Genomic DNA, 23,150 nt, shown 5'->3' with positions numbered 1-23,150 from the left:
CTCTGGGTGGGGGCTGCCTGCCTGCTGCCAGCGCTTTGTAGACACAAGCTCCCTTCATCTGGGATGAGGGTGGGGAAGATCCAGCCCTGTTGCCCCAGCCAGGGGAAGTTGTGCAACCCCAGGCGCAGCAACCCCAACATACACGGGGATAAGGAGCGGGGGCAGAACGAGAAGTCACATCAGTTTCAGTGGAGCTGTTCTTGAAGGAAGACTCCTAAATCACCCTGACAATCGCAAGGGAGGGTACATGGGTAGCTCTGATACTAAGGGGGTGGGGGTGCAGGAAAAACTAGATTTTGTGGTCAGGCAAGACTGGGTTGAATCTAGGTGCTGCTGGTCACTGGCCTGATGACCTCTCTGAACCTGCATGTATCCATCTGCAAAAGGGACTAATGACACACCCACTTTGCAGGCGTGTGGGGAATCTCAAGTGCAATAATGCTTGTGAAGTGACTGCTGCTCAGTGAGTGATCTTTCATCCTGATTAAGGGGAGCAAACCTTTAATTTTGGATACGAGGTTTGACCTAATGAGAACCATCCAGTTGTATGTGCTTTTCAAAGTATCTTACTGAAGCATCTTATCAAAGCCCCATTTTTCAGATGAGAAAACTGAGGTCAGAACTGTCCTGAGGTGTCAAAGCTGGTAAATGGTGGGAGAGATTGGAACTCAGATTCCTCCAGATTCCTCCTCCAGCAGGGCAGAGACTCCCCTGCAGTACAGGGAGGGCTGTGGACTGCAGGGGTGCAGGCCAAGGAGTAAAGCCAGGGGTTGCCTTTCTGGACAGGGAGGGTTGGACTGGGCTCTCTGGGGTCCTTTCAGCCCTGACCAGGCCCTCTTCCTGTAGGGGGGTGCACCCCATATCCAGGCATAGGGCTTGGCAAGAGTAGCAAGGACTGAATGTCAGCCCACCTGCCCAAATGTTGATAATTTTGGCTCTGGCATCCCAGGCACTGGGCTGCCAGGGGTAGTTTTTCTGGGGTTAAAAGGACAACTCCACCCCCAGGGATTTCCCAGAAGCCTTGGGGTTCAAGGGGGTAGGGGAGGTAGGAATTGCAGAGTCTGGGATTCCCTCATTGGAATCCCTTCATCCCTAGTCCCAAAGTCTGGGGTACTCTGTCACAGCCCCAAGACCAGCCTCTCTGCCTCCTCTCCTGGCACTGTGCCCAAGGCCTTGGCTATACCAGCCACACCCTTGACAGGCCTTTGCCAACTGCGGCTGAGTCAGCCACTCCCTTGCTGGCTCAGTCACAGAGAAAGCACGAGAATCTTCAGGCAGCTGCTGGAGCTCCCCAGAGAAGTCTGACAGCTGATGGAATCAAGCAGTTCATTTGGCCTGCTGGGAACTGAAAATGTGGGCAGCAGTAATTAGGAGGTGGGGGCTATGGGTCTTTCTGGAAACCCCTTTGGGAGTCAATTTCTAAAACCCATCTCCTTCCTGTCCACCCCTTAGACATCTCTGGCTTCTGGCTGGTCTTTGGGGTCACCTCACTCTTATCACCCCTGAAGGGGGGCTAAGGGAGAGCCAGGTGGGGGGGCTGAGGATCCATCCTCCTGCCCCTCCCGCCCTGCCATGGAGAAGAAAGAATCTCTCTAGCCTGGGAGTCTGGGGACCTGCATGTCTTTGACTCTGCGACCTTGGCCAGGGGCCCACTCCTGTGACTCATTTTCTTCATCTGTACAATGAGACCATTGGACTGGATGTTCTCGAAGCCTCCTTCCAGCTCAGTGAATCAAGTTTCTCCCTGCCCCCCCAGCCTCCCTCCAACCTAATGCTACTGGGAGTGTGTGTGTGTGTGTGTGTGTGTGTGTGTGTGTGTGTGGTATGGAGGCAGGGGGTGAGTGAGGACGTGGAGGTATGATATTCCCTGTGGTGGAGGTGGGAGACCCCACAGCTGGAGCACCTCCTCATTTTTGGGTCTCCTGAGAGCCTTCCTCAGGCAGAGGGCGGTCTGGAGGACAGACGCCTGGTAATAGGGTTGGGTTGCTGAGAGCGGCAGGCAGAAGACCAGGGGATGGGGGACACCAGCTGGGACACCCACACTGGGCATGTGCACCTGTGACTTGTTACTCTGGGTCTGGGGTGGTAGGAAACCAACTAAGAAGAAGGGGAAACAGCACCAGGAACCAGGACACAGAAAGTCCTGTCAGCCTTCTGGCTGCTGTGTGGGTTGGGAGGGGAAGGATGGGGGTGTCCCTGTGGACCCCGTCTATGGCGAGAGAGACCATGAGAGGCCCTATTGCACCCTAAATGCCATATCCTGGCAAAGTCCCTATCCCCGCCCCTCCCCCACTCCTTGCTACCTGACGTGGAATTGGAGTTTCCTGTTTTCCTGCTTGCCTTCCTGGCAGTATTTTTCCCTTTTCCCAAGGTACAGAGCACAGACTGAACCCAGAGTCTGTGGGAGGAACAGGGGCCTGGTACCCTCCCCGCTCCCTCAGGGAACAGGCACTGGTTCCCCAAGTAGCCAGGGAGGTTGCTGAGGAGGAAGGGGAGAAGGACCCTCCATGGGGCTTTCCTCTTGGTTTTATGCCCCTTCACTGGCAGGGCACCAGCTAGCAGTTTTCCCTCACCCTGTCGCCACCTAGTGTCTCCCTGCTGCCACCACACCTTGCCTTTGGTCCCCACCTCCCCCACCCCACAGCTTTCTGGAATGGCTCACTCTCTAGCTCCTTCATTCACTCATTCAACTTCATTTCAAAGCTGCCTATTTTGGGGATGCAGAGACCAAGAAGGCATGGCCTGGTCTCCAGAAACTCACATATATAGGGAGAGACAGACATGCCAACAACTCTCTGGAATGAGAACTTGTGGCCTAAAGGTAGGAAGGGACCCAGAGGTGAGGAATCAGGGGGAAGTGGCTGGGGACCAGGAAGACTCCTTGGAGTAGGAGGCAGCTAAGCTGGGCCTCCAACCATGAGCTCACATGAGGCTGTGAGTGTGTACATGGAGGGCCCCTGGAGGAGGGTCAGCTGGGCTAGGGTGTACTGGAATCTCTAGTAGTGAGGGGCAAGGAGGCTGGAGGGCGGGAAGGAAGAACAGCTGGCAATTCCAGGTGGAGGCATTTGGAGGGCCTTTCAGGGCCTACAACTTGTGGACAGGATACAGGGGCCACAGGGGTTCTGTTTCATTGCATCCATTCCTGTTCTCAAAGACAGGATTGCTTGTGGCACACAGGTTGTTTAACAAGCATCTGTGGGCTTGAATTTCAGACAATGGTCAGACTTGAATTTTCTATAGAGTTCACTGGAGGGGGCAAGATGGAGACAGGCCAGTAGTGAGGAGACAGGCTTGGGAGGGGTCCCGGTGGGGTGTCTGGGCTTTTCTTGGGTCAGGAGCAGAGGTAGAGCAGGGGCCTCCCTGGTGGGTGCAAGGGGTTAAGCGCAGCACTATGGAGCTATCAGCAGCCTCTGCAGCATGAGTTCCATCCCCACCGGCCAGGGAGCTACCCACATGGTGCAGTAGACCTCTCCTGCCTCACCCGCTGCGCCCCTCAGCAGCGTATTTCAGTCAGTCTGCCTGTTTGTTCTCCATTCTGTCTCTGGCCAATCCTCTCACATCCCCGCACTGCTGACCTATACCCCAGTTTTTGCATGCATAAATAAATAAATATTTCTTTTTAAAAAAGAGGTGGGGCAGAAAGGGAGAAGTGGCACTGTTGGGGGAGAGCCTGACTGTGGGGTGCAGGAGAAGGGGGCAGGCTGGCAGTGAAACAGTGGAACGGGGTACACAGGGAGGGACAGAGTGGGCTCAGAGTGAGAAGGGGTGAATTTTCATTTTCTTGTAGAAATAACTGGTTTATTTGGTAGCAAGGAGTAAACAGGAATTCTCAATTCCTCTTCTCTCTCTGGGGACAGGGTGAATTTTATGCTAACCTTTGGCTAGATTTCATACCCTACCCCCTAGGAGTTGGCAGTTCCAGGGCTGCGTCTGCTCTCCCAAAGCCCCACGGCTTGCCCAAGACCCAGTTTTGCTGAACTTGTGTAAAGAGTTCAGGAATTCTCCGTGGCTTCTCTGCACTGCTTCCTCAGACCAGAAGCATGGGCCCTGGCCAAAGGTCCCCCCAGTCTGGAGGAAAAGCAACTGGGGGGAAGGGGAACGTGTGCTGCCACAGCCATAGGTGTCAGGAGCGCGGTCCCTGCTCTGGGCACCAGACCACACCAAGGGCATCTCCTGTGCCACGGCTCATACAGACCAGGGCTGTGGCCACATCAGCTGTCCCCTCAGCCAGGGTGGACTTAGAGTGTCTGTGAGACCCAAAACTGCATGCCGAATTATGGGTGGATGTGCCTTCATCTGGGGAAGGTGTTCTTGACCTTCATCAGATTCCCAAAGAGCACTGGGTTAAAATCCACACTGAGAAAAAGGAGAAGGAAAAGGAGGAGGAGGAAAATGTGTGTGTTTGCTTGGATCTATGTGAAAGAAATTTAATGCCAGCAGCTCAGAAAACTACGACTTCCCCTTTTCAGTCCCGTTCTAGTGCCCAGCCAGCGTTGGGCTCCCTAATTTCACCCTTTATCGAATACCTGCTCTATGCTCGACCCTGTGCCCTGCACTTGGCACAATCTTTCCTTTGGGCTTCACCCCAGCCCTGGGTGTCACCAAGCTGGGAAGGGCGCGCCTTGTCCTAGACCTCTGGGAGGGCCCCTGGAGGGGGAGGGTCCTGTGTGGCACCTCCTCCCTGAGCCCTTTCCCTGAAGCCGGGCCTGGTGTGTGAGGAGTGTAGGCGTGTCCCAGCTGCAGGGAAGGTGTTCTTGGACCCCTCTTCCACGCCCCAGATTCATGCATGGAGGGAGGCGAGGGTTAGATCCACTGAGCCCTAGTTCTTTGGTCCGAGGAGTCTGAGCCCTTCTCATTGCTCACAGGGAAGGATCCCAGCTCCATGCTCCCAGGTGCCCAAATCCAGAGAGGCCTGATCTCACCACCTGCCATCCGGGCACCGAGTGTTTTATTAGAGTCCAATTTTTATCCGCACCGCGGAGAAAGAGGGAGGAGGAAATAGAGGGGAACCCGGACCACACCCCAGACCCCTCCCCCCATGGGAGCCCAGGGCATCTGCCCTGCTGGGCCAAGGAAGACTTTGTGAGATCCCTGAGGGCCCCGGGAGGAGGGGGCTGGGAGCAGCAGAAGAGGGCTGGGGCCACTACTTCCCCATTGATGCCCCAGGCCAAGGCCCTCGGTCTAGATCCTCTCCTTCCCTCGAAGGGCTACAGCACCCCCACTCTGGGAAGCCTCAGCTGACCACCAAACCCCAAGGAGGAAGTGCTCCCTTGGGCAGGTCCCAAAGTGCATTTTACCCTATGCCTGTGACTCTGTGCTGCCAACTAGCCCACGACCTGGCTCTGGGTACACTGGGACTCCAGGTACTGCTCATCTGCAGGCCACATTGCTTCCCTGCTCCCAGGCTCCTCCAGGCCCTTCTCTCTTACACCTCTTGACCTGAGTCCTGTTTGCTCTCAAGGTCAGATGCTGTTGTGGTCTGCCTGTCCCACCTCTAGTCACACAGAAGGCATGGCTGGTATGGCCTTGGCCCAGGGAATGGGGTGAGGGCTGGAGGCCAGATCCTGGCCTAGGAAGGTGGGACCAGGAGTGAGCTCCTTGGCCCTCGGGCTGGGGCTTTGAGGCATCCTAGTCGTAGAGGCCGCCTAGTCTAGCCCTCCTGTGCCAGGGGAGGGGTTTAGGGAGGCATTGAGACCAGCCTCCAGCTCTCAGTCTGGGCCCTCCTGCAGCTTATTCAGGATGCTGCCCCCAGTCTGGACTATGGCGCACGGAGAGCTAGCCCAGTCTTTCTTCTAACTTAGATGGTGCTTGCTGGCCCGCCTTGTTAGCCAGTAATAAAAATGAGCTGAGGGCCCTGCAGAGTGGAGAGGGGAAGATCCCAGGGCTGGCACTTTCAGAGGTGCCCCTGGGTCCACTGAGCTGAGGTCCCCAGCCTAGTAGGCTGGCATCAAGCAGGAAGGGGGAGCAGAGTGATCCCTGTGTTCATAGCGGCTCTTTGTTCCCTGGACACGGTGGGTGGGAGGAGGTGGGGGTAGGGACCCTCTAGAAGCAACAGAATCCAGCTCCTCCTTGTCTGCAGGGTGCTCACCCTCAAGGTCTTCCCTGGCCCAGGGACCTTTTTGCAGTAGTGGGGTATGGGCCTCCCACCATGGGTCCTGAGGCCTGACCCCTTGCCTCTTCCTGTGCCAGGGGGCACCAAGCTGGGTGTGTCTGGACTCAGAAGCCCCCACTCTCTGAGCTGCTCCGGCTGTGGTAGCTGGGACTGGGGGTCCGGGAGGGGCTGCGCGTGCGGCTGCGGGTCCCTCGGCTTCGGCTGCTGTAGCTTCCGTGGCTGTGGCCAGGACTGGGGCTGCGGCTGGGGCTGCGGCTGGAGTAGTCGCTGCTCAGGCAGCTGGAGGAGGACGAGGGGCTGGGCCGGTAGTAGGGGATGGGGCGCTTTCGGGCACTGTTGGGAGGAAAAATCAGTTACAGGCCACCCAGGACCTTGAGATCTGCCCGTCCTGGGCCCTTACTTGGCCCTGAGTCCCACCCCAACAGCGGCCAAGAGGGCTTCCCTGCCTCAGTTTCCCCTGAGCCCTTGCCTTGGAGTGCCTCCTGCCCCAACTGGATTGGACAGCCCGTGGTCATCTGCCAATTTTATGTTGCTTACTTTGCTTTTCCTCATTTATCTGACCTGAGTAGGTGCTCGATAAATATTTGTTGAATGAGTGAAACTTAATTACAGACAACTCACATGAGCCAAGCTAAGCAGTGGTTTCTTTGCATGTGAATACGGTCCAGCCCTGCGTCTCTGTTCCCCACAAAATTGAGATTTTGGCTTTTCAGGTCACTCAAAGGGAAAAAGGGGGAGACCTCTGGCTGCTGCTGCACCTGCCCAAGACCCAGCCCAACCCGCTGGCACCCACTCCTCACTCAGCTACTTCCCACCGCTGGCCCCCAGTTAGTTTGAAGCCAGGAGGCTGTGACCCCAAGAAAAGAAAAGAGAGTGGTTACAGGAGCAGCAATGCCCCATCGCGAGGGATTAATTCTGAGGAAGAAAATGGGTACATTAGTGGGAGGAGGAGGAGGCAGCCTGGGAGAGGGGCTGAGGTGGGTGCCAGGTGGAAGGTGTGGGGGTCCTCCAGTATGTGGGTGGGGTGTATGATATGTGGGGCTGGGGTCTCCCAGGCGGGGGTCAGCGTCTAGCTCTGGGGGAGGGGCAAAGACCCTCACTTCCCGTGCCAATCTGGATCATCAAGGACTAGGAAGGGCTAGTTTGAGAATCTGAACATGTTAGAGCTGAAAGGATGCTGAGAGTCCTGCTAACTGAGAACCAGGACCCAGAGAGGCACCTGCCCCCCCCACCTCGGGACCCCCTCCCCCCATTACAAGGTTGCCCAGCAAGGTTGTGGCAGAGCTGGGCTCAGAATTTTCCTTCTGGCTTTCTACACCTCGACAGGGATTTCGAACTACAGGGAAATTTCCACAAATGCAGACCATAATCTCACCTGGAGACCCAGGCCCACACCCTCCAATCCTGGCAGAGAAGCTCTGCTTAGGGCTTCTGCCACCAGTCACAACCTTGTCACAGCCCCACTGGACCGAGTGGGCAAGGTAGGAGGGACGGCTCCTCCCAGGGCTGCCCCAGAGGCCAGAGAGCTGGTGCCCCCTCCTCCAAATTCCCCAGGGGGCTGGGAGGTGAGCAGTGAAGTTAGAAAGAAAGGAGAGGCAGACAGACTATGGCGAACAGAGCCAGGTCAGCTCACATGGGCATCTCCCCTGCAGCCTGTGGAGAGGGGGTCACCTGGCCCCCAGGCTGCCCACAGGCCACTCAGCAGGCTGGACCTTGAGATGAAGGAGAAAAGGAGACATCATTGCCAGGAGACAGATATGAGGAGAGCTTGCGGGAGACAAAGACTCCAGGATGAGCAGCAGGAATCTTCCAGAGCTGACCTCCATGCCTGCTCTGCCCACCCAGACCCAAATTCAGAGCCCTCCCCTCCACCGGCCTTCAAGCCTCCGAGGGGACCCTACCTTCCCGAGGCCTCTCTCCCTCCAGGGACCTCTGCCCGGGTCTCTCAAGTCCTCCCGCCGCTCCCCGGCAGCTCCAAGAGCCCCGAGCCCTCACCGCCCTCCCAGGTCCCTACACTGACCCCCACCGCTCTCCCTCAGCCCCCCACTTTGCCCGCCTCAGGTTCAGTGGGTCCTCCGGGAGCCCCAGGGCCCCCAGCCCTCGGTACCTGGTGATGCGCCGGGGCTCCATGAAGCTGGGCGAGTCCCGGCGCCGCTTGCGGATGGGCGAGTAGCTGCGGGAGCGGCGCCGGGCGCGGGCGGCCTCGGCCTCGGCGTGCCTGGCGCGGCTCTCGCCGTCCTTGTCCCTGCGGGGTCAGGCCGGGGTGAGCGCCGCGTCCCCCCCCGCCCCCGGCGCCCCCCGGCCCGGGACCCGGCCGCACTCACCAGCCCAGGGCTTTCTTGGGCGACGGCGAGCGGCTGGGGCTGCGCGCCCTCTTCTCGGCCGAGCGCGAGCGGGACTTGGAGGCCGAGCGGCTGGAGCTCCAGGACCGCGGGTGCGGGCCGGGGCTGCGCGACGAGCTCTTGCCCTCCGGGCCGCCGTGCCGGCCGCGCGCTCCCGGGGACGGGGAGGGGCTGGGCCGGGCGCGCGGGGGCCGCTCCTTGGCCCTGCGGGAGGGACAGCGCGCGGGAGCGCGGGCTCAGTGGGGGGCGGGGCCCGGGCGGCGGGGCGCGCGGGGGAGTCGTGGACACCGGGAGGAGGTCGGGGCGCGCGGGGGAGTCGGACGCGGGGAGAGGTCGGGCGCGCGGGGGAGTCTCGGACGCGGGGCGAGGTCGGGGCGCGCGGGGGAGTCTCGGACGCGGGGCGAGGTCGGGGCGCGCGGGGGAGTCGGTGGACGCGGGGCGAGGTCGGGGCGCGCGGGGAGTCGCGGACGCGGGGAGGAGGTCGGGGCGCGCGGGGGAGTCGGACGCGGGGAGAGGTCGGGGCGTGCGGGGCAGTTGTGGACGCGGGGCGAGGTCGGGCGCGCGGGGGAGTCGCGGACGCGGGGCGAGGTCGGGGCGTGCGGGGCAGTTGTGGACGCGGGGCGAAGTCGGGGCGCGCGGGGGAGTCGGACGCGGGAGGAGGTCGGGGCGCGCGGGGGAGTCGGTGGACGCGGGGAGGAGGTCGGGGCGCGCGGGGGAGTCGGACGCGGGGAGAGGTCGGGCGCGCGGGGGAGTCTCGGACGCGGGGCGAGGTCGGGGCGCGCGGGGGAGTCTGGACGCGGGGCGAGGTCGGGGCGCGCGGGGGAGTCGGTGGACGCGGGGCGAGGTCGGGGCGCGCGGGGGAGTCGCGGACGCGGGGCGAGGTCGGGCGCGCGGGGGCCTCGGGGGCGCGCGGGAGGGACACCTGCTCACCGTTTGCCGTGGCCGCCGTGGCCGCGCTCGGAGCCGGGTTCGGGCCCGGGCCCGGGGGCGCCGCCTTCGCCCCCCGAGTCGCTGCTGGAGCGGGCCCTGCTGAGCGAGCGCGACGAGCCCCGGGGGGGCGCGGGCCGGGCGCGCCGGCGGCCCCTGCGGCGGGGCGCGGACGCCGAGGACCGCGAGCGCCGCCGCCGTCGCCGTCGCCGCCGGCGCCGCCTGGCCGGCCCGCCCGCCGCGCGGCCTCCTCGGCCCTGGGACGACGGCGCGGAGCGCGGGCTGGGGCTGTCCTTCCCGCGCGCGGGCGGCGTGGCTGCGTCCGCCTCCGCCGGGTCGCGGGCCCTGGACGAGGGCGAGCCGGGCTTCTGACGGAGAGAGGCAGAGAGGGCACGGAGGGGGCGGGAGGGGGCCGGAGAGATGGGCACAGGAGAGAGACAGAGAGGCAGAGCCAGAGCCAGAGGGAGACAAGGAGAAGTTAGAGAGGCAGAGAGAAAACAGGACAGCGGAGAGATAGAGGGAAGATGAGAGAGGGGGGGGGGGCGGGTGGGGGGGAGAGAAGGAGAGGGGGCTTTCACCGGGCCCAGGCCGGGGGCTGCTAGTCCCGGAGCATCGCACACACGGTTCCCCGCGCCTGCCCTGCCTCTGCCTCTCCTGAGTGTCCACCTTCTGGCCTCAACAGTGCAGCTCATGCAAGGTTCTCGGCATGCAAAACACAAGAGGGACGGAGCGGTGGGCGTGGGGGGCTGAAAGGGAGGGCACTCCAGGATGGGCGAGGGGGCTGACATTGCCCCCCCATGGGGCCGACGATCCCGGCTGAGAGAAGAGAGAGGGCTGGCACCCGGAGGAGGCCCGGCCAGGGCCAGCCCACCAGGCCAGGGCCCCCAGCACTTGGGGGTGGTGAGGGGATGGAGGGGCACACGGCACACAGATGGGGTGGGGCGGGGCGGGACAACTGAATTTAAAACTGAACCGAAGAAAGGGAGGAAAAACATAAATTAAAAAAAAAAATCCACAAATGTCATTAGATACCAAAATCAAAAACAACGTCTGAACTCCTGGGGAACTGACATTTTTCTGTTAACATTTTTCTGTGTTTTCCGGCCCTGAAGAGACCTGTGGAGCTGTCAGTAGCGCCCGACTGTCTTTCTGTTTCTCTCTTTTCTTTTTTTTTCTTTTTTTTTTTTTAAAGTTCTGATTTTTTTAAGTCCCTCTTGGTTAACGTCCACTTACCAATAAAGTGGCACTTCCTCCTTTAGTAGGTAAGGTGTGTAAGAGAAGGGAAAAGTGTGGTAGCATAAGTTCATCATTAGATTCACAAAAAATGCAAGAGAGATAGAGAGAGAGAGAGAAAAACGCAACCACCCCCTTCTAGGCCTAGCGGAGGCCACGCTGCCTCTGGAGGAAGGATGGGCAGTGCCCAGCTCCTCAGCAGGCACCTCTCTGGTGACCACTGGGTAGAGATGTCAAATGTTTTTTTCCAAAAGTGGAGTTGGGGCATAAGGATTGGGATCCAGAAAACCAAAGAGGGCCCTGGCCAGGAACCAGGGGTCTGAGAACGTGTCACTACCTGACTAAGATCTTAATCACATCACTTCCCCATGGTGGGCCTCAGTTTCTCCTTCCACTAAATCAGAGGGTTGGGCTTTGCTTCCTGATGTCTCTTTCAGAGCAGATATTCTAGGATTGTCTGTGCACTTGTGACCACCCTCTCCACCCTACCCTCCACAGAACTGACCCCGCCCCCAGTTCTTGGCCTCCATCTGGAAATAGTTGATTGCACTGTTTACAAGGCTGACCCCCACCCCCAGCCCATCCCCAATCACCAGCACCAACTTGACCTGCAGCACCTCCTGGATATATTTGGTTTTGGATTCAGCTGGTACCCCCATTTTTTTTTTTTTAAATCACAGAAGTGGGCATCTAGTAGGGCTTCAATACTATTTGCTGAGGAAGGAAGAAATGCCCTTCAAAGGACCAGGGCCAAACCCCTGAGTCCTAGGAGAGGGTCAAGGTCAAGGCTCTTTTGTTGGGAAAACAAAACCAGCTGCCACTCCTTGGGGCACCTTATTGGCAGGGACTGGCAGGAGCCTGGCTTTGGTGGCATGGCCTTGGGTGCTCCCTGGAGGGGGCAAGAGCTTCTCTGGGCAAGCCTGGAGCCAGCCTGGACTTGGAGCTGGAGCAAGAAAACAGCACATTGGTGGAAAAGAATAGCCAGCTCATGTTTGGAGGCTGAGGCAGACAGCGAACCTTAGACACAGCCAGTGAGATCATCCGTCTAGAGCCAAATGGGCCCTGACAGAACCTGGTGTCTCTGGGATGGAGGCAGCATAGGTGGGCAGAGTGGGTATCACTGGGTATCAAGGCACCATTCTGAGCACCCAACCCTCCTATCATCAGTGTACCCCACACTCTAGGCTAGGAGAGATGGGGGTTAAGTTGTTCAGTTATGGCCCCTCTGAGATGGCAATTCCATTGTCAATAGACAGCACCAGGAGAGACCCTGGGCTCCCCTAACACACACCCCTCCTTCCCAAAGGTGGTCTGTACCTCCCAGCTCCCAGGCCCCAGCACTTGGTTCTGTCACTCAGCAACCTTTTCTCTCAGAGGAGGCAAATGAGAAAGAAGTCTCCAGAATCCTCAGGTTTTTGGTCTACCCCTGGGTTGTCCAAGAGGGTAAAGTGAACAGATACTCGATGGGGCCAGAGGGGACCTGGAAGCTGATGCACAGTAAACCATACCCAAGGGGAAGCTGGACCCCACCTTGAAGAAGCTTTTGCTTGCACTCTGGACAGGGGGACAGGAAGGCTAGCAGACTACTGCCTATGACCCTACTAAATTTGGGAACCAGAACCTGGATGTGAATCCTGCCTTCAACCAGGATAGTGGATCTGAGCAGCTAGTTCTAACTCCAGTGAAAAGGCCAGCAAAGGGAGACCGGAGGCCATGCTGTTCCTCCCTAAAGACACTAGCGGGCACTCTCTATTCCCCACTGTCTTAAACTGGGAGTATTAGGAACAAAAAGGGCTGGGTTGGGTGGATACCCATCCCTGCATGTTGTTGCCCCCAACCACAGAATCCAGCCCCCTGGACCTGACCCCCTGTGCTGATCTGGATATTAACTCTTCCCCACTTCCCTCTCACCTCTTCCAAGCCAACTGGCCTACCAGAGCCCAAGATAGTAACTGGCAAGGTGGAACACTCCAGAAACAGCCCTGAGCTAGTTTGCTGTGGGGCCTTAAGGAAGTTACCTAACTCTGGGGCCTCAGTTTCTCCATTTGTAAAATGGGGACTAACAGGGTCTTTGCTGGGTGAACCTGTATAGGGTGGAAAGATTCTTTTCCGAGTACAATGAACTCATGTCCCCTTGCAGAAAGTTGGTCAGAGCAGTGCAGGAAAGCCTGAGACCCCATGGGGCCAGGGTAGCAGAGGGTGGGAGGTAGGGCCTGCTGGGTAGGATGGCAGGCAGAGCCTTCCCGGGGCGGGGAAGACTCCCAAGGCCAATCTCACCCCTAATCACTTATCCCTTATCCCTCCAGAGCCTCCAGGGTCACGATGGTGACCTCATGCTCATAGTCACCAGAGAGTGAGCCTCAACCTCAGCTTGGGGAGCTCATTTATCCCAGGAATTGCAGGGAGGCCAAGCCTAGACACCATGGGGTTTCATAGCTGGGGTTTCATGGATGGGATCCTCAAACATCTCCAGAGCCTGCTCTCTGTGACTGATGTCCCTCTTGTCTGGAAGTTCTCTCCCTCCTCCTCTCAACCTCTGCCTCACAGCCAGGCTCATGCCTGTGACCTGCTAGCCTGGGCTCAAGGCTGCTTATATAAGGAATTTTTGAGGGAGGAAGTAGCGAGGACAGGTGCTCACTGCATCTTGATACCCTTAAGGACAAGAACAACAGAGCTGTGGGGAGCTTCACCCTGGTTCTCCCAGGGCCCAGACAACAGCCCCTCTAACTTGGCATATGAGGACCCCATTTCTGGTCCCTGAGAATAGGGCCGCCACTATCCCATCAGGCTGGGAGAGAGTCTCTTCCATCAGACCAGCAATGCTTTCTCCTTCCCTGATAATGTCCTTGTCTGTCCTCCCAGCACTGCCCAGAGTTGAAGAATGTTCTGAGTGAGCTCTCCAGGTCCTGCCCAGTGGGTCAACATGAAGGAAGCTAGCAGGGTCTCCTCCTTCCTATGCTGAGGGCGCAGGCTCACCCAGCCCTCACAAAGGGTTGGGATGCCAAATTTATGCACTTTTCCCAGTTCAGAGGCTGCGAGGTGGGGTCCCTGAGCATGGACCCCTGACTACTATCCTCAGTGTGACTGGATGAGTGTAAGACCCAGGACCTAGGCCTGGTTCTCACCCAACACTTGGGAGTGGGGGGCTAGTTCCTGGTCCTTCTGGATTATTCTGCACCAAAAGACAATAGTAAGCTCAAATTTGGAAGATGGAAGGATGCTGGGGAATTGAGGGAGCTGCTGTCTGGGTTGGATAGTTATCCAGGAAGAAGGTGCAGGTGACCTGAGAGTCCCCAGCATCCCACACCTGGCCCTACGGACACTTTACTATGTAGGCCCTCTAAATCCAGTGCCTGTTCCTGGCCAGATCACCCTTCCCCCTAAGTTTGAGTACCATTATACCCAAAAGATGCAGCTCTGAAGCTCAACCCTGGTGCCAGCTGCTGCCAGAGTCCTGCAGCTCCCACCCTAAAGCTCTGCTTGTGGCCAGGGCCAGACTCAGGGGAGCCCAGAAATCCCGGGAGGGAGGGACAGGGCTCATTCTCAAGCCTGACCTCCGCCAGACTTCCTCCAGGATCTGGAGGCCAACAGGTCCAGGACAGGCTCCTCCACCACTGTGAATTGCCCAAGTGGGATGGGGGCTGGCAGGGGTGAGGGGTGAGGAGCTTAGCAGCTACTCCAGACAACAGAAATCAAATTGGCTCAACCGCAGCATACAGTTCAGGAGGGGAACACAAACTCAGAGTGCTAAACCACACAGAAATGCATTCGGACAACAAAATGAGAAAGAGAGGGCGTGAAGGGGGCTGGGTGGTGAGGGGAGGGATGGAGAGGAAGAAGGAGGAGCAGAGCAGGTGGAGAGGCGGGAAGAATGGACCAGAAAAGTTGTCAGGGAACATCAAGAAAACCAAAAGACAAACCAGGAAACACAGCTTTGAGCTCATTGAGAGAAAATGCAAGTTACAAATGAGTTGTCACTAAAATAAAGAAAGAAAAGGGAGGGGGAGAAAACCAACCAGAGCAAGGTTGAGAGAGAGAGAAAGAAAACCACATTCAAACCAAGCAGAGTGGCGGGGCTTGTCTGGAGATGGGCGCGAGCGCACAGCTGAGCCAGGGTACCTACCTTCTCAGTGCTCAGGGACGGGAATGCAATAATAAAAAAAGAAAAGAAGGTCTCGTCTCCGCATTGGGAATGCAGAATGGGGCCAGACAGTGACTCGAAGCTGCGCTCCCCCTCTGAATCAGCACCTGGGCGGCCAGTGTGGCTCTCAGGTCTAGCCCAGGGGTGCGAGGGGGGCCTGCCCAGCCATTTCTGTTTGTTTGCTTTAAACCCACAGGCTTCAACAGTCAAGCTTTCCGTAACTCTTAACAACAGAAAACCTCCAGAGGGCATGCAGGAAGCAGCTGATGGAAGCAGAACCACAGGGTGGGCTACAGGGGGCTGGCAGCATGGGGAGAGGCCCCTGTCAGGGGAGAGAGATGGAGAGAAAGGGAGGAGGAGAGATACAGGGAGTGACCGAGAGACGAGGAGAGACAGGACAGAGGACAGAGAGAAAGGTGACCCAGACAGGAGAGAGCAAAGCTGTTTAAACAAAGCCAGTCAGAGTAGACAGATGGGGTGGGGGGCTGTGCATTTAAAAGGGAAGGCAACCAGATTCAATTGAATGGAGGGTTGATCCTGCCTCGCCCTTTTCCCTGGCTTCAGCATCATTTTTGTAAAATTCATCCCTCCTGCCTCTGGCTTCACCCTGGAAGAAATGTCAAGGTGTCCCTCCTGTTCTGGTGTTCCACTCCAGCGAGGTCACTGCTCTCTCTGGGGATGGGGTGGGGGAGAAGCCTGGGAGCACCTCGGGCACATCCTCTTGGGTCTTTTGAGCCAGAGGCAGAGGTGCCAGAGAGCCCAGGGCTCATGCTCTCACGCCTTCCCTGCTACCCTCACTGACTGATGGAACCGGAACTGAGGCAGTTGGTCCTGCTGCTAAGACAGAAACCCTGTACACCCTTGCTGGCCAGTGTGCAGGGCCTTGAGGAGGACAAGGCTAGCGCCAGTTTTCCCCTTTGGGAGCTGGAAGGAGGTGGGCAAAGGCACCAGATAGAGTGGATGGCAGGACTTTCCCGGGAGGTCTCCTGCTCAGCATGTTAGTCTCCCATCCCACATTGCGTGACCTTGAGCAGCTCCCTTCCTCTGTGCTTCGCTAGTTATTTCCCCATTGGTACATGAACTGTGAGGGCTGAGGGCTCCCTGAGTCGCTGAAATAGCAAACATAGGAGTGAGCTTGCATGATGCAAGGTCCACCATGCCCTGGTGCCAGGAGCAGAGCACTGGGAGCGGGCCACAGACATCTGGAGGGGCCCCAGCATCGTCCTCCTGCTGAGGGCACTTCTAGAGTATGCTTCCCATATACCAGCCTCTCCACAGCTTGGTGGGGTGGTGTGTGTGTGTGGGGGGTCTTGAAGTTAGAGGGCTGGGGTCTACTTCTGAATCTACCTCTAAAAAGCTGTGTGACCTTGAGCTGACTGTTCTGTTTCCTCTGAGCTGGTGTTTCCTTCTGTAAAAATAGAAGCCAAAAATCCCTTTGGGGTCTAGCACTGACCTGGCACGGGACAACAAAGAGATGTATTGGCAGCCACCACTCTGCTGACCTCACTCTCAAGACCAGGATGGAATTTTTCTCTAGTCTGGGAGTGTTCTGCTTTGAAGCCCTCATGTGAGCTAAACTCTCTCAGGTAACTTCAGTTCTCTCATCCAGGGTCACCTACAGATCTGAGACCTGGTATGAAAGGTATGGGAGGTTCAGAGCAGCCATGTCACCCTAGACAGAACTGAGGAGACATAGGAAGCTCCCTGGGTCTTCCTCTCCCTGGGTCTCCCCTCCCTGGGTCTCCCAGCTTCTCTCCAAGGCACTTTAAAGATGGATCACAGAAGCATGACCTGCACCACTTTTGTTAATTTAAAAATAGAGACAGTTCCAGCATGTGCTCCTGGGCTGAGGAGAGGGCTGGCTGTGGCTGCAGATTTGGCAGAAGCTTTTGGCATGGGAGCCATTTTTTTAAGAGTTATCTTCCCTTTTAAATCCTGATCACAAAGGGGAAAAATAAGTCTATAGAGAAATGTACATGATTAATGTTCACTTGAGATTCAAAACCATCTCTGCATTAGGAGGAGAGGTTCCCACAGTAACACACACAAAAGCAAAATTCTAGAACAACACAGAAGAGAGAAAAAACCCAGAGAGAATAGTTTGCATTTCTGTACATTACAAAAGGAAAAAAAAATTAAACAGGAGAAGGAAAGGAAGTACAAACAAAAACAAAATAACAGGAAAAGTCACATAAACTCCCCCACCCTCTTCCCTTGCCGGCTAAAGGAGAAATGGAATCACAATATTACCACGTTTCAAATGGGAGGCTAAAAAAACAAACAAAAACATAGACGGGGTTAAAAAACGGTGAGCGTTTCTTTTTCAGTTTGTTTCTCTCTCTCTTTTTTTTTTTCAAATCTAGAGTCCAAGAATACCCACCGCCCAGTACCTTTCCCCAAAGACCCTTTTTTTTTTTTTGGTGAATGACCAAGTCCACAGAACCCCTCCCTCCAATCTCACCTCCCTAGAGGCAGGCAGCACCAGTCAGGGCAGCATGGACCCAGTCAGGTGAGAGGCCTAGGATGTTCTGAAGGCCCAGATCTCCCAGGGTCCAAGGGGTTGGGAGAGGACTCGGGGCCATGCTTTGTGAAAGGAGTAACTAAGTGCTGTCTCCTAGGGAAGTCCCAGGGCAATGCCAAAGTGGAGTCCCATTTTGGGAGGGACTCAGCTCGGGGTGCTGCCGAGGCTTCCTCCCCAGGTCAGTGGCTAGGCCACCTTCCCTGACTGCTCTCTTCTGAAGTCCACTTAGTTCTGTGACCATTTTGTCGGCACAGGGGCCATTGCTCAGGCTTCCAGGGCCAGGGAGGGGAGCAGAAATGAGAAGGGGTCTCCTTCAGTCCCAAGAACCTGCCTTCTGTGCCTTTCAGAAGGATGCAAAGTTGCCCTGACAGTGCTTGGCACTGCTGCTAAGCTATGCCCCTGGGTGGGGGATGGGTAATCTCTCTTCTGGGTTTGCTCCTCTCCACTGCTGCCCACAGCTGCCTTTGCGCGTCCTCTCTCACCTCCAAGAGATATAAGGATAAGAGATCTAGACCCCATGTGGCCCAACCTGGTGCCTTGGAGCTCAGGAGTCTGGTACCCTGTTCAGGTGTGTGGTCTAGGGACTGGGAATGTTCTTAAATAAAAATTAACCAAAAGCCTTTTGTCAACTGCCCTTGGCTTTCCTCGCTGAGTCAGCTGCGGAGTAACGGTGTTTGAGAAAAGAAAGGGAGTGGAAGGAAACAGCCAAAAATCAAAATGAAACTGACCAACACGTACATGTTTGCTGCTGAGACTGAGGTCTGGGCAGGGGTGGCTCCCTTGCTGAGGCTGCTGCTGGCCTGGGGAAGAACCTGCAGGCCTGCCTATCCTAGTTCCCTGCCCATCCAGTGCCTCCACCAGTGCTGCAGCCCTTTCCCTGGGGGGCCCTACCTGTACTCTGTCACCAGACATGGGGGAGGTGGGCCTCCCCTGGGGCCTGGAAGAGCCCTCCTCCCCAGCCTAGCCGACCCAGCTACCAGGTCCTAACATCACCATCTAGAGTGCTGTGTTCCTCTGGAGGATGGGTGGGCACAATTATTGGGGTGGTGCAGGTGTGTGGTCTCGAGGCAGCACTGGGTGTCCGTGGAGGTGCCTTAGGAACGATGGTTATGGAAATGCATGTGCAGGAGTGTGGCCAGTGCCCAGAGAGGGCAGGGGCTTTAGGATTGCAGCTCTGTGACTGGGAGGGATCTGAGAGAGGAGGGGGCGGGAGGGGGGTTGAGAGAGGGCGCGCCCTCAGAGCAGGGAAAGGGCTTTGTGGTAGAGGAGGCTCTGGACCAGAGTGATGCCTGGGAAGGTTGAATCCTGTTCTGACTTTGACCTCTGTCAACCTCCAAGTCCCTTCCCACCAAAATATGCCTGGGGGACGGGAAGCAGGAGACACTGGTTCTTCTACAGCTGGGTACCCAACCGGTTGAGTGCCGGTGACCAAGCCCTCTCTTCAGTGTTGCAAGCTCAGGCGTGGCGCCAGCCTGCAGGGCCCCCCTGAACCTGACACGGGACAGGTGGGCACAACCAAGCAGCCCCGCCGCTCGGTGCAGGGAGTATGCACGAGGTGAAGCCTGGGCCCTCTGCGCACTCAAGGCCCCCTGCCCGAGAACCAGCACGGCGCAGCCCGCGCGCCGGCGCGGGAACCCTTTGCAAAGCGAAGTGTACGTACATCCGGCGGGCTGTGAGCCGAGCCCAGGCGGCCTCCTTGCGCTCCGCTCCGCTGCCTGCTGCCGCCATTCTGCTGGGGCGAACCCCATGCGCTGCCGCCAGATGGGGAAGGCGACCGGCTCCCGCTGGACCGCTGGCTTCCCGTCTTCCGCCCGTCTTCTCGGTGCTTAGGGCTCAGCCTGGGGCCAGGGAACATTGGGGGAGCTGGCATGGAAGGCCCTCTCGGCTAAGGGCTCCTGGCCTCACAGGAAGGGCAGCTCTCCTTCCCCACCACCCCACAGGGAACCCTGACACTTAGAATTCAAGCCCCCCCCCCTCCTCTTCCCAGTCCCAGCTCCCCAGTCCTGGGGGGTGTTTAATCTACATTCCTCCCTTCTCCCCAGCCAGCAGTAAACTGAGTTTAACCACATATGGAGGCCTCTGCCCACACCCAGGACCTACCTGCTGGGTGATCTGGAGTCGCTGTAGTGAGAGGACAGGGAGGGGCTGTGGGAGCTGCCGCTGCTGTGGCGATGGGACCTGCAGCCAGGGGACTCTGCGTGTGGCCTAGGAGAGAAGTCAGCCTGTCCTAAGTTCTGCAGACCCCCCAACCCCAGGGGCCCCAGTGAGGGCCTGATGGGAGCCACTGCTGACCAACCTCCCACAGTCTCTTGTAAAAATCCACAAACGCACAAATTTTGTCCCTGTCCGAGAGTTTACTCCCCCGCCTCAGCCAGTGCTCTTCTGACTTGGGGGAAGGAACTGGAGGGTGTGACAAGGATAAAGCTCAAAAGGACCTGGACTGACCCACGGGAGGCTTTTGGCTTCCTTTCTGGGCCTGAATTTTTCCATCTCAGCAAGGGTCACAAAATAAGTTCTCTCCTAGGACCCGATTCTGTGATTCTAGGAGGCCAGGTTTGCTGTGTGGAGAAGGGGCGAGGGCCTCAATGACTGGAGAGGAGGGGGAGGGTTTTTACCTTTTCCTCTCTTTGTTCTTCTCTTTTCTTTTGCTCTTGGGGCTTCGAGATCTGCAGAAAGCAAAAGCTAAGGTGACAGCACAGCCTGAACCTGGGCTGTGAGGGGCAGGGGAGCCCAGCACCTGGCTGGGCCCAGATGTGGACCTGAGATGTGTTCCTCTCTGGGACCCAAGCCTCCCTGCTGTGGAGGACTTGCTCAGTCCAGCCCATGATTTTGATCTCTTTCACTCAGCCAAACCTTGCTCCTTCTATTTCCTGGAAGTCCTGGCCCATGGTCACTCCAGCCTGGGTCCTAACTGCTTCTCCCTTTGGGAGTGAAATAAGTGATATGGTCAGGGCCCCAGAAGGAAAAGTGACTTGTTCTTTCTTTCTGGAGGGATAGGCCCCTCTGTTGAGTTATCGTGATGAGGGTGGCCCTTCCACACCTCATTTGTGTCTTCTGTGCCCCAAGTTCCTTCAGATTGGGTCCTCCTGGCTTAGTCGAGGCCTCTTGCCTGCCTTCTCAGACTGTGGCCTGGCCCTGGGTCAGCCCACTAGGGTTTTAAGAAAGAAATGCTTTCTCTCTGCTTTTGGGTGACTATTCAGGGTCACCATCCCATTCCTTCTAGTTGCCTGGGTTGGACCACATAGTACAGCTCCTTCTGCCTTTGAGAAAAAGATTGGGAAGTTCTGATTAGTTCCCTAGGTCTCTCAGTCCCCAGCCGCCCTGATGCTACCAGATTCCAGCTAAATTCTTCCAAGGGTGAAGATTCTTTCTCTGGTCAAATAGAAGTGATACTAAGAAACACTGGACTATGCTTCTCACAGGAGTAGAGTGAGGGGGTGGGCAGGTCTGGAAAGTCAAAAGGTTTTGGGTTCTAGAACCCATGTTGCCTGCTTTGGGCCTCACTCTCATCTGAAACTGGCTATTCCCTGCTCACCTCTAGGTCCCCTGGACTAATGAGACCAGCAGAGGGACTGTGCCAGCTGATGGTGACCACTGGGGGGCAGTAGGGACACACAGTGGTCCATAATGGGGCAAGGCAGGAAAGGGAGGAGAAGGGAAATTGGAGAAGCAGGATTAGGCATTTATTTAGGCTCTCCCCTCCTCCCCCTGCAAGTCGACTCAGGCAACTTCCCATATAGCAAGGAGGCTGGGGACTCTGCTCCTCCTCAGGGTCTGACTTGGATGCCAACTGTGGGGATGTGACCACCCCACATCTTCCCTCCCTCCAGGCTGTTTCTACCTCCCCCAGCCCTGCATCTGCCTAAGTTACTGCCTTTCACTTTCTCCCCTCGCGATTCATCCAGAACAAATCACTGTCTTGCTCAGAGCTACATGCTGATTCCCAGCTATCCCTCTCTCCCCCTTCCTGCTCTTAAAGGGACTGCCAGTCCCTAACTGGCAGTCAGGCCTGTTGGGGGCCTGGCTCCTGAAACTTCACCTCTAGTTACAGCCTGCCCACTTCCTCTCCCTCCACCCCCAACTGAGCCTTCCTAGCTTATGAAGGTCCTTCTGCCTGACATGCCCTTTCTCTGCAAAATCAGGGTCCTAATGTTTCTGCCTCCCCGATTGGCACCTTCACAGCCACACCCCTGTGGACACTGGAAAGGTTGACTCACTGGGCAGGCAAGGGCTGCAAACAGTGGCCTTCCTCCTCCTCCCCCGCCCTCCCACCCCCTGCCTGGCTCAGGGCAGGTGTTCCTGGAGTGGGAGGATGGAGCAGAGCCACATCCTCACAACCCTTGGCCCCTGCAGAAGGCCTCTGTCCACATCCTTGTGATGCCTCCCGGGGCACCGCTCACCTGTGCCGCCTCTTCCTCCGGGACCCAGAATCAGACCTGTAGGGCCATAAAAGGGTTCTCATGAGCCCGCCTGGAGTGACTTGGGATGGTCTGGGCACACCAGCTGCAACAGTCCTGAGCGTGGGCCCCACAGTGCGTGGGAGCCCCGGGGGAGAGCAGGTACCTGTCTCGGCGGTGCTTCTTCACACTCTTCTTTTTCTTGCGCAGGGGTGAGGAGCTCCCACAGCTGTGGATACAGGGGCGTGAGGCTAGTGAACTGGGGTCCGGGGCAGGGGAGGAGCTGCTAGTAGTGACTAGGGCGGCCTGAACTGGAAGGGGGATTCCAGGCCATATAGCCACTTGCCCGTTGTACAGTTATACCAGTGAATTGAGACCCTGCGGGAACAGCCTAAGTGAGTCCCAGTCTTGGCCCAGCCCCCTGGGCGTTGTGAGAACTGCGTTAAACCCAAAGGCTAGAGGTTCCCAGGGCTGGGCTTCTGGCCCGGGTGGGGACAACAGGATGCTAGTGATGCCAGGGTCCAGGCTCTGAGGGGCAGGCCTCCTGGCGCTGGGGGACGGCCAGAGTCTCACCACCCGCACATAGCACGCCCTCGCCCCCCGGCCCTGTCTGCCTCCATCACTGACCTGCACTCCGAGTCTAGTCTCCTCTTTTTGCTGAAGGTCAAGGGAGAAAGGACAGATGGACGGGATTAGCTGGGGACCCTGGTGTTTCCCAGGGTCTCACTCGGGACAGGGGGACATGAGATGGGGAAAGGCAGGTGAGCCCCAGCCAAGTCCCTCCCCCAGGCCCCTCTCCGGGGGCGCCGGCGGGTGCGGGGCTGCTGGGTGCGGGGAAGGGGACCGAGGGCCGAGAGCAGGGCCCGGCAGCCACACGGGGCGGGGCGGAGCGAGGGCCGGGGCGGGCCAGGAGAGGCTCCCGTGCACCCCACGGACGAGGAGGGGGGGCTTGGTGAAGGGGAGGGGCTCGCAGGGCGCGGGGCTCTCGGGCGCTGGAGAGACGAGCTCCCCGGCCACCCTCTCCGCGGGCGCCGCTCACCGGCTTCTCCGGTGGCCGCCTTTCTTTTTCTTCTTCTTCTTGGGAGGGGGCGACGCTGAGCTGCTGGACCAGTGCTTGGCCCTAGGCGAGAGGGGGCGAGGTGGGGGGCTGGGGTGAGAGGGAGGGCGCGGCCCCTTCCCGCCCCCGCCGGCCGGGCGGCCGCTGACCTGTACCCCCGGTGGCCGCGGTAGCAGGCGGCTGGGCAGTCGCAGTCCACCGGGCCGTCGTCGTCGAAGGGCCCGTACTCCAGACCTGGCTCCAAGCCCTCGGTCAGCCGCGGGGTCTCCGCCACGCTGCGGGCGAGAGGGGCGCTCACCGCGGGGCGCTGGGGGAGGGGGCCGCACCCCAACCCCTAGAGGGTCAGGCGGAGATTCGGTGACGCAAGGGGGGTTCTTTAACACACCTCTCAGCCTCGACAGTGCCATATTTTGCAAGAGG

General features: G+C 58.1%; 1 protein-coding gene across 2 annotated transcripts in view; it reads right to left on the bottom strand.

The window, feature by feature from the left end:
* Nucleotides 1-3,657: 3,657 nt before the first annotated feature.
* Nucleotides 3,658-23,150, bottom strand: part of SRRM3 (serine/arginine repetitive matrix 3) — a 36,709-nt gene continuing 17,216 nt past the window's right edge. Inside the window, exons 3-15 of one of the 2 annotated variants that reach the window (XM_037506864.2) lie at nt 22,880-23,005; nt 22,713-22,793; nt 22,301-22,330; nt 21,840-21,902; nt 21,677-21,712; nt 19,892-19,942; nt 19,377-19,481; nt 18,937-19,114; nt 9,385-9,749; nt 8,437-8,658; nt 8,220-8,357; nt 7,746-7,824; nt 3,658-6,445 (exon numbers count right to left, since the gene is read on the bottom strand). In XM_037506864.2, coding sequence (XP_037362761.1) covers nt 5,948-6,445; nt 7,746-7,824; nt 8,220-8,357; nt 8,437-8,658; nt 9,385-9,749; nt 18,937-19,114; nt 19,377-19,481; nt 19,892-19,942; nt 21,677-21,712; nt 21,840-21,902; nt 22,301-22,330; nt 22,713-22,793; nt 22,880-23,005 — 1,972 coding nt within the window. In that variant the 3' untranslated portion in view covers nt 3,658-5,947. The remainder of the gene's footprint in view (nt 6,446-7,745; nt 7,825-8,219; nt 8,358-8,436; nt 8,659-9,384; nt 9,750-18,936; nt 19,115-19,376; nt 19,482-19,891; nt 19,943-21,676; nt 21,713-21,839; nt 21,903-22,300; nt 22,331-22,712; nt 22,794-22,879; nt 23,006-23,150) is intronic. The other variant, XM_037506865.2, reaches the window with a different exon arrangement.

This window comes from Talpa occidentalis, unplaced genomic scaffold (genome assembly GCF_014898055.3).
Source record: "Talpa occidentalis isolate TD23 unplaced genomic scaffold, MPIMG_talOcc4v2.1 talOcc4.12, whole genome shotgun sequence".
Lineage (NCBI taxonomy): Eukaryota > Metazoa > Chordata > Mammalia > Eulipotyphla > Talpidae > Talpa > Talpa occidentalis.
The sequence above is the reverse complement of the archived record's forward strand: the minus strand, read 5'-3'. Positions and strand labels throughout refer to the sequence as shown.